This window comes from Scylla paramamosain, chromosome 18 (assembly GCF_035594125.1).
Source record: "Scylla paramamosain isolate STU-SP2022 chromosome 18, ASM3559412v1, whole genome shotgun sequence".
NCBI lineage: Eukaryota > Metazoa > Arthropoda > Malacostraca > Decapoda > Portunidae > Scylla > Scylla paramamosain.
Window position 1 is genome coordinate 2,784,314 of NC_087168.1, and position 10,789 is coordinate 2,795,102.

The 10,789-nt window shown below is 40.4% G+C and overlaps 1 protein-coding gene across 1 annotated transcript; it reads left to right on the forward strand.

Moving 5' to 3' along the window:
- Positions 1-1,887: 1,887 nt before the first annotated feature.
- Positions 1,888-5,866, forward strand: LOC135108952 (piggyBac transposable element-derived protein 3-like). The gene is made up of 2 exons (XM_064019855.1): positions 1,888-3,344; positions 5,764-5,866. The coding sequence occupies exons 1-2, from the start codon at positions 1,888-1,890 to the stop codon at positions 5,864-5,866; spliced, it is 1,560 nt and encodes a 519-aa protein (XP_063875925.1).
- Positions 5,867-10,789: the final 4,923 nt, after the last annotated feature.

A 10,789-nucleotide genomic window follows, 5' to 3' on the forward strand; every position in this document is an offset into this window, starting at 1 on the left:
TTAGTGCAATAATTAATGGTGACCAACCACTTTCAAAGATCTCTCTCTCTCTCTCTCTCTCTCTCTCTCTCTCTCTCTCTCTCTCTCTCTCTCTCTCTCTCTCTCTCTCTCTCTCTTGTTAGTTTCTTTATACACAATGTCTCCGATTTCTTTCCTTTCGAACTGGGCAGTGAGAACATCAATTTAGATTTTTAAAAGCCGGCATGAGTGTGACTTGGAATTTGAGTGAGGGCCACGGCAGCCGACTGCGAACGTTCTTGTCTACATCTATAAATTTTGGTTATATGATCATTCTGATAGTGAGGATAATTTGTAACTTACTGAATACAAAAATGTGTGGAGAGAGAGAGAGAGAGAGAGAGAGAGAGAGAGAGAGAGAGAGAGAGAGAGAGAGAGAGAGAGAGAGAGAGAGAGAGATCTTACCAAAAACCAACCCAACCACTACCATGAAATTTTCCCTCAGAAAAAAAAAAAAAATCAACCTGGCAACTCTGCGTTTTTTTGGCCAGGGAAAACTACGAACTGCATCATAGATGGTTTTACCCGCGTGATTTGAACATACGGTTCTGAAGCCAAACCACATCATAGGAAACTGCGCCTTATGAATCCGTGTCATACGCGACTTGCCTGTAGTTACCAGTTGTTCGTCCTAGGGTGAGGATGTACATGGGCGTGTTGTTGTTTGTGGAAGGTTGGTCTTTTGCTTTACTATATATAAGCTATATGAGTACTTGTAAGGGAGCTGGTTTATTAATACTATACCTTACAGTAATAAGTTGTTCAGACCAACTTAAAAACTGCTCTAAACACCTGAGTTTGAGTTTTTTAGAGGCCACCACCACCTCAGAGTTTATGTGTATTCATCCTTCGGGAGTCCTTTGTTTGCTTGGTTGTGTTGTTTGCTTGTGTGAGGTGAGTTGACTCCTTTGTCTACTGTTTTTACTTAAATGCAACTGGCCTTGTCTTTTGTCTGGTGTGTTTTGTGGCCAGAGGATAGTCGTTGTTTGTGCTTTGTGTTCAGTAATCTTTTTCTCTCCTAACCTGTCAATTTTTAAGGAGACGAAGTCAGTCTTTTAAGAGATTTGAGATGAGCTGAACTCAGACCTGAGTGCTCTAATATTCTGTGAGCAGTGGGTGGATGCTACTGCGGGCAGTTGCTCCCAGAATATCAAAGCCTTATTGTGTGGCATCAGTTTTGTCTGTTTCTCACTAGCATGTGGAAATTTCCACTTGCATCATGTATTTATCAAAGTATTTTTGGTTTATGATGCGATTTGTATATAAAATTGTACAGTTATATTAAAGGCTAATTAAGGTTAATATAGTACAAAACTAAGTATAAGTTACTATTATAAATACATTGGGAAAGAGAGCGTGTGGTTCTAAGCAGCATTTTGTTTTCTGACATGGCGAGACGGGATCCAAGCTAGCAGCTTACTCCCTATTGTCAGTAGCAGTCGCCAGTCAGCTGCCCACAAGTTAAGTTCTCAATTACTCTTCAGTTTTCATTTCTTAACCCTATAAGGACCATTGGTACAATTATGAACCACTTCAAAAGCGTGCTTTTCCTTGGATGAAATTCCCTTGTAGAGGCGTGTCCGTCCGGTGGTACATTTTTGCACCATATCAGAAAACATCACTCACACGATATGTGGAAAAAAAGCTCTTGTTTCTGTGTAACAGCAGTTGACTCGTGACCACCAGAGGGGGAGGACGTAGTGACTGATCCTCCGTTTTCAATGATTTTTTTGGACGACTCATAGGTAAGCCAGGTCACTACAAAAATTATGATATATCCCATATATTCAGTAGAATGTGTTTATAATGTTGGCCTGACTTTGGATTATATTACTGTAATGTAAAAAGGTGTTTTTAAATGGTTAAAAAATGTACCAGTGGGTCATTCTGTTTCCTCAGATATGGACACGTCACAGTTCTATGGAGGCAGGTTTAAAGTTCATTGTGACACAAAGCAATTTGTATGCAACACAACAAAATGTAAACAAGCCTCTGAAGCTGGATAAAGATGAGTTGGAACAATTTCTAGGGACTGTCTTTCTTATGTCCTTGTTCAAAATATCTAACACTAGGCTTTATTGGAGTGGGGTGCTGGAATTCGATTCCGTATCCAAAGTTTTCAGTAGAAGGCGATGGGAAGAAATAAAAAGCTCTCTACATTTCAATGACAACACTCAGGCACCTGACAGGACTGGTCCCAATGCTGACAGGCTTTTCAAGGTTCGCCCACTACTTGACCATTTGCAATCAAAATTTCGCAGCATCCCAATGCAACAAATGTGTTGCATTGATGAAATGATTGTTCCCTTCAAAGGAAATTCTTACCTAAAGCAGTACATCCCATCCAAACCACACAAATGGGGTTTCAAGGTATTTGCTTTGTGTGATACCTCTGGGATCTTGAATGACTTCCATGTTTATGATGGGCCCCTAAAGCCAGTCCAAGGTGAACCGGATCTGGGTCCATCATCCAATATAGTTCTGCAGTTGGTGCGCACAATCCCAGTAAATGCAAACCATTTGTTATACCATGACAATTGGTTCACATCTCCTAAACTAATGGCTCATTTAGCAACGAAGCAGATCTACTCTCTGGGTACTGTGAGACAAAACAGACTGAAAGGGATAGGAAATGTTCTGCCTACAGATAAGGAAATGTTGAAAAAGCAAAGGGGGTCTCATGTAGAGGTAAGCACAACTTATGATGGAGTAGAGTTACGTGCAATGAAATGGGTAGACAATCGTTCTGTGACTCTCCTCACAAGCTTTTCATCTGCTCAACCTTTGGGAACATGTAAGAGGTATGACAAGAAAAGGAAGGAGATTGTTGAAATTCCTTGCCCCAAAATAGTCAAAACCTATAATGAGGAAATGGGAGGGGTTGATCTTCTGGATTCGTTGATTGCCTTATATAGAATCCACATAAGGTCTCACAAGTACTACCATAAACTTGTTTTCCACTTTCTTGATGTCACAATAGTAAATTCATGGCTTCTCTACAGGAGGGATGCTAGTGCAATAGGGGTGTCAAAAAAATCGCAACTTCAGTTGCAGGCATTCAAGTTGAAGGTGGCATATTCTCTCCTACGCCAAAACAAAGACCCCCTGAAAAGACCCGGTGTGGGAAGACCACGCTCCAGCAGTCTTGAGACAGAGCACGAGGAAAAAAAAAAGAGAGGTCATGCAACAAAACCAATTCCAAGTGTTGACATCACAAAAGATGGAATTGGCCACTGGCCCAAGATTGTTGAGACGAAGGAAAGACCTCGTTGCAAGCTACCAAATTGTAAAGGAAGGCCAAACACATATTTAGTGCCCTCTAAGGGGTGTGATGTTCCCTTGTGGCACACGATAATTACAAATCCTATCACTGGATTAAAAGAAATACAAATATTGACACTTTTATAGATTTTTAATTGATAATGGAATAAACCGAATAATAATAATAAAAAGAATGGAATTCAGAAATACAAAATAAATGGTAGCGTATTCTTCAATTACATAAAAACTACGATGGAGATATTTTCGCGACTACTGAGTTGTGGGGGAGACCAGAGAATAAATAAATAAATAACAAATATATACCCAAAAAGTATGTATAGACCTGAGGACAGTCTCACACGGTGATCTCGAACCAGGTGGTTTCACTAGTCCCGTGGAGAAAACCAACAAAAAAGAACGAAAAAATGCGAATATCTATCCACTCAGAAAACAGTTTATCAACAGGAATATCTGAGGAGAATCCGAGAGGGTCTGAGGAGAATCCGAGAGAGACTGGCTTTGCTTGTGAGGAAATCGGCGGGAAACTAAGGATAAAGGTTTCCAATGGGGAAATTTATTAAGAGTTATAATTTTGTTTTTAGTGGGGGGGGGCGACTAGGTTGTGAGTTCAGGGATGAAAAATATGAATAATTAAGTTACTGTTTACTTTAAAGTTGTTACTTTAAGAAGTTTAATTCAATGGACTTTTGAAATCAATTGGGGAATTAGTCAAAGTCTGGTATCTCTTCCTGGCTTGCGTAGCAACAGGGGTAACAGGACGGCGAAGCAAAGAAGACTTATTAGATTCGTCAACCTCATTGGCGCGGCGTAATTATCTGGGATTTGTTTGAGCTGGTTTAAGACCTTACCATTATAGAATTAATTTTATCGTATTAAGGGCTCCCCATTCTCTGGGATTAGGTGAAAAATTCGCCTCTATAACCTGGCCAAGCAAGAGAAATTACGTTTATTCACGGGGTAAATTTTGTTATAGAAGTGGTCAACACAGTGACGCTGAGAGGGGGGGGGGGGAAAGCAAGGACAAAAGGACACTGAGGAGAGGAGGGGATAGGGGGGAGGGGTTAGTCACATGGTACTGAGACTCTGGTCATCCCCGCACATTACATGGGCCTTAATCTAGGAAAAAAAGTAGAAATATACATAATTAATTTTCCAGCACTACACATACTGCTGCAAATGCAATGTTGCACTTTGCCTAAATAAAGAAAGAAATTGCTTCATTGAGTTTCACACAAAATAGGTACTTTCTGTAAAGAAAAACACAATCAAAACATCAATTCTAAATGGCTGTGTATTGTATACTGTATTGTCTATTGATTACAAGTTATCTGTAGGAAAGTTTTGTTATTTTATAAGGATTTTAGAGGCACAACAATGTAAAAATTCATTTCTGAAATAAATTGGTTTTCCAAGGTCAAAATGACCAATGGTCCATTTTTTAACCAATACATTAATATATTATAGAAATGTGTTTTGTAGAAACTTAAGGTTTACTTTCAATAAAGTTCGATACAATCAATTGATTTTACTCATTATCAAATTTTTCCTACTCGTAGATATAAATTTGGTCCTTAAAGGGTTAAATTTCACTAAGTTGCTAAAAACTTAGAAGCACAGAAGCTTGGCCAACAGCAAAGAGTCCATCTTTGCTACGTATCATGACCATGCAGTTGCTGTTTGGGGACACCACCCAAGCCATCACAGCTCCCTGCTAGTCGTGTGTACCACAGCTAAGTTATCAGTCATTTATACCATATTCGATGGCTCATAAGACGCATGGGCTCATAAGACGCACCCAGTTTTGGCAGACATTGAAAAAAAAATAAATAAATAAAAAATAAATATATATATATATATATATATATATATATATATATATATATATATATATATATATATATATATATATATATATATATATATATATATATATATATATATATATATGAGCGGATTTAAGCTGAACATGAAGTGAAGGATTTCACCTAACATTTGAAGACTCACATTTATTTAGATTATTAGATCCCAATATTTTGCATTTAAAAATTTTAATATTTGCTAGTAGCCTACGTACCAAGCCTGAGATGTAAACATTTACCTGGCATATGGCGTCGGCAGTGACTGTGAGAGACTACAGGGGTAATAAAGTTTGTTCATAAGAATGTTAAAAGATAGGTGCAATTTTAATTGGATGGAAGTGTGTCTTACCTCATGGAGTAACGGCATCACACTGTAAAGAACGCAGTGAAGCTTCCCCGTGTCACCGGGTTCGGCGCGTAACCGACCGCGTGTTTGTTTTGGTACATGCAATATATGGCGCATGGTCACTTACGCAAATTCTTCCTGAGTGGTGTCATTGTATGTGAATTACCGATAAGTATGACCTATTATATATTGTTACCTTGAAAGAAAGAGTTGTTTTGTGATGGAGTACCAATCATCACCTTGTTTACATGTGCGAAGATGTCTAGAGCTTGATTTTAGAGCCTCTGTTGCCATAGACTTACCACCAACCACTGCCTCACTGTTGAACCTTGGCCTAATAGGACGCAGGCTCATTTCCTGAGACTTTTTTTTTTTTTTTTTGAGAAAAGGTGCGTCTTATAAGCCATCACATAAGGTATATCTAGCCATGCTTTCTGTGTTAGTGTGTTAACTGGGAGAGCATTAGGGTGAGTAAGTTTAAAAAAAAGTTCACACATATGTGTTTGAGTCCTTTTCAGCAGTTGGGTTAAGTCTAGAGTTCTATATCTTCTCTGTGTGTGAGACAGGAGTGGCGACCTTTAAAGCAGTAACTGTGTACGACCCACGAGCGACATGGACACATCTATTTTTGCCCTGCACTTCCAGCTTATCATTGTGTTCAGGTACAATGCCATAATGCAGTGTGAGGGCATGACTGATACAGTCAATTCACACTAAAATACTCTGCAGAGTGACCTGTATTTGTACTGGTGATGAAGTAGGACAGGTCTGAAGAAGCGATACACGGTATAGAATGTTTCCTTAACATGCCTTGAATCTGAACAGCAGGGCAAGGGACCTCACTCTCACCCCAGTGAATGACCTATGACCTGGAGAGCTGCTAGACCTGCTCCCTGCATCACATTTTCCTATTGCTCCATTCCATAACCGCTAATAATAGACCATATTTTGTTATATTATAATACTTGTAGTCTGTCTAGACAGAATAGAATAATAAATAGGGATACCTAAGAGATGCATGCACCCAAAACGCGGAAACAGTGTGAATATAACAGCAGAGAGACGCTTTGACATTTCATTTCATAACTGCCATATGTACAGTACCATGCAGCAAGTTTTACTAGTCATATTGGCCAACATCAGGGATCATTTTGATCTGGATTGTCTTAACCAGGCTATGGCATATTAGTATATGCCTGTTCTTTAAATGTAACAACTATTAAATGAGAATAACCAATGTGTCTGGCTGTCTCTTACCTTCAACCAGAAAACCTTCAAAGAATCGGCCCTATATGATTTATTCAACCGACAATATCTCAATTCTAAATAGCATAAACTTCAAGGAGCGAGTGGTTAAGGCTGCTGGAGTCTCTGTGAGGGACACATTACCAATGGATTGTACGACACTTTTTCCTTGGGCAGCACGCCAGGCAACTCTGCTTATTTGTTCTTCAGTGGTCAAGTGGGCGGAGCTCTGAGGAGGAAGAATTCTAAAACCCTTGTGAAAGCTGAAAAAATTCCTGTTATCTTAAAACCCAAACTATTTGTAACACTGCATAGTTTTTTTTTTTTTTTTTTGAGGGACACTGGCCAAGGGCAACAAAAGTCCAATAAAAAAAATAAATAAATAAAAAAAATCTCACTGAACTACCGGTCTCAGAATAGGGTCCGAAGTGGTTGTAAAAAATTGAAGTTAAGTGTCTTGAAACTTCCCGCTTGAAGAAGTTCAAGTCATAGTCATACAGAAGCAGGCATAGAGTTCAATGAGCTAAATAACCCCTACTTAATATTTGAATTTCAATAAAAAGTAGAAAGGATTAATATATTTAAGAGAAATTGTGTGATGTGGCAGAGTACTTAACAGATCTCGGCCAACGCCTAAATGTCCTTCCGAGAATAAAAAGAGTAGAGTAATGCTCTTAAGCTCCGTTCACAAAGGACAGCCAAGAAGGTGCCGGCATTTCTGCCAGACGTACAGTTGTTTAGTTCAGTACATGACAGCTGACTGATGCCCGTGGGCTGTGATACCTGATTTGAATAAGGTGAGGATCAGTATGTGATATTATTCGTAAAAAAAAAAAAAAAAAAAAAAAAAAAAAAAAAAAAATGTATAAGATATGAATTTTTACCGATATGATGAGATAACGGCTTATAAGAGGTAATAAAAGCCAAGCAAAAGAAGACTATATAATTTGCATTTCAACTACAAACGCTAGGTAGATATGGCCAGGGTTGCCAGGCATCTCACCTGGTAGGACCCCTGATTGGAAGCATGGCTCAGCATGGTGCTGCAAATGACTTTTTTTTTTTTTTTTTTTGCTAGAAATCTCGTTTTTTTCCCCCGAAAGTTTGCCACTCCTCATGGCAGAAAAAGAAAAAAAATGGCATAAATAGCAGGTAGTTTGGCATTTTTGCTAAAAATCCCTGGCATCCTTCCCGGCTGTTCTTACCCGCCAACAGACTCAAGGATGCTACCCATCTGCGGACTGCCTCTGTGTCGACGACCTTAAGTGTCTTGAACACTCCCCCCCCCAACTTTTTCTTCATTAACTTCTGCAACATTCGCGGTCTAAGATCTAATTTTCAGTCTGTAGAACACCACCTCTCCTCTTCTAAACCTCATCTTTTCCTCACTGAAACTCGGGTATCTGAGGCAACTGCCAGTAGCCTCTTTTCTGTTCCCTCCTACTTTCTCTATCCTCATTTTCGATCCAAAAGCTGGATGTTGCGTTTATGTGTGCAACGACTTAACCTGCTCTCGTGCCCACGCCCTTGAATCTTCCGAGTTTTCCACCATCTGGCTACGACTACAGAGTCACTCTCAAACTAAATTTATCTGTGCTGTATACTTCTCACCTAATTCCACTGACTATAAGAAATTCTTTGAAATTTTTATTTAACTTCCTTCTGACTCTCTTCCCTTTTGCAGAGATCTTCATTCTTGGAGACTTCAATGTTCACCACCAGCTTTGGCTTTCCTCTCCCTTCACTGACCATCCTGGTGAACTAGCCTCCAACTTTGCTATCCTCCACGACCTAGGGTGCAACACCCTACTCATATTCCTGACCGTCTTGGAGATACGCCCAACATTCTTGACCTTTTCCTGACCTCTAATCCTTCTGCTTATGCTGTCACCCTTTCTTCTCCGTTGGGCTGCTCCGATCACAATCTCATATCTGTATCTTGTCCTATCGCTCCAATCCCACGTCAGGATCCCCCTCAGTGAAGGTGCCTCTGGCGTTTTGCCTCTGCTAGTTGGGGGGACCTGAGGAGGTATTTTGCTGATTTTCCTTGGAATGACTACTGCTTCCGTGTCAGAGACCCATCTTTGTGTGCAGAGCGCATAACAGAGGTGATAGTGTCTGGCATGGAGGCGTACATTCCTCACTCTTTTTGTCGACCTAAACCTTCCAAACCTTGGTTTAACACAGCTTGTTCTCGTGCTATACATGATAGACAGGTGGCCCACAAAAGGTACTTAAGCCTTCCATCACCAGAGTCTCATGCAGTTTATATTTCTGCTCGGAACCATGCCAAGTCTGTTCTTCAACTAGCCAAAAACTCTTTCATTAACAGAAAGTGTCAAAACCTCTCAAGATCTAACTCCCCTCGTGACTTCTGGCATCTAGCCAAAAATATCTCAAATAATTTTGCTTCTTCTTTTCCTCCTTTATTTCAACCAGATAGCACCACTGCTATCACATCTATTTCTAAAGCTGAACTCTTCGCTCAAACTTTTGCTAAAAACTCTACCTTGGACGATTCTGGGCTTGTTCCTCCCTCTCCTCCACCCTCTGACTACTTCATGCTACCTATTAAAATTCTTCGCAATGATGTTTTCCATGCTCTTGTTGGCCTAAACCCTCAGAAGGCTTATGGACCTGATGGGGTCCCTCCTATTGTTCTCCGAAACTGTGCCTCCATGCTTGCACCTTGCCTAGTCAAACTCTTTCAGCTCTGTCTGTCAACATCTACCTTTCCTTCTTGCTGGAAGTTTGCCTACATTCAGCCTATTCCTAAAAAGGGTGACCGTTCTAATCCCTCAAACTACCATCTTATTGCTTTAATTTCCTGCCTATCTAAAGTTTTTGAATCTATCCACAACAGGAAGATTCTTAAACATCTATCACTTCACAACCTTCTACCTGATCGCCAGTATAGGTTCCGTCAAGGCCGCTCTACTGGTGATCTGGCCTTCCTTACTGAGTCTTGGTCATCCTCTTTTAGAGATTTTGGTGAAACTTTTGCTGTTGCCATGGACATATCAAAAGCTTTTGATAGAGTCTGGCACAAAGCTTTGATTTCCAAAATACCTTCCTACGGCTTCTATTCTTCTTTCTGTAACTTCATCTCAAGTTTTCTTTCTGACCGTTCTATTGCTGCTGTGGTAGACGGTCACTGTTCTCCAAAATCTATTAACAGTGGTGTTCCTCAGAGTTCTGTCCTGTCACCCATTCTCTTCTTATTATTCATTAATGATCTAAACCAAACTTCTTGTCCTATCCACTCCTACGCTGATGGTACCACCCTGCACTTTTCCACATAGACGTCCAACCCTTCAGAAAGTAAACATTTCATGCAGGGAAGCCATAGAACGCCTGACTTCTGATCTTTCTAAAATTTCTGATTGGGGCAGAGCAAACTTGGTATTGTTCAATGCCTCAAAAACTCAATTCCTCCACCTATTAACTCGACACAACCTTCCAGACAACTATCCCCTCTTTTTCAATGACACTCAACTGTCCCCCTCTTCTACACTGAACATCCTCGGTCTGTCCTTTATTTATAATCTGAACTGGAAACTTCACATCTCATCTCTAGGTAAAACAGCTTCTATGAAGTTAGGTGTTCTGAGACGTCTCCGCCAGTTTTTCTCACCTCCCCCCCAGCTGCTAACTCTGTACAAGGGCCTTATCCAGTATGCTTCACATGTCTGGGGAGGTTCCACTCATACTGCTCTTCTAGACAGGGTGGAATCAAAAGCTTTTCGTCTCATCAACTCCTCTCCTCTAACTGACTGTCTTCAGCCTTTCTCTCACCGCCGCAGTGTTGCATCTCTAGCTGTCTTCTACCGCTATTTTCATGCTAACTGCTCTTCTGATCTTGCTAACTGCATGCCTCCCCTCCTCCCGCAGCCTCGCTGCACAAGACTTTCTTTCTCTCACCCCTATTCTGTCCATCTCTCTAACGCAAGAGTTGACCAGTATTCTCAATCATTCATCCCTTTCTCTGATAAACTCTGGCACTCCCTGCCTGCTTCTGTATTTCCACCTTCCTATGACT

What these genes read in the sequence shown, in the direction of transcription:
- LOC135108952 (XM_064019855.1), top strand. Translation starts at nt 1,888, where the DNA reads ATGTACCAGTGGGTCATTCTGTTTCCTCAGATATGGACACGTCACAGT. An exon ending in TATTTAGTGCCCTCTAAGGG is followed by an intron (nt 3,345 to 5,763) that starts GTGTGATGTTCC and finishes ACATGTGCGAAG; the next exon opens with ATGTCTAGAGCTTGATTTTA.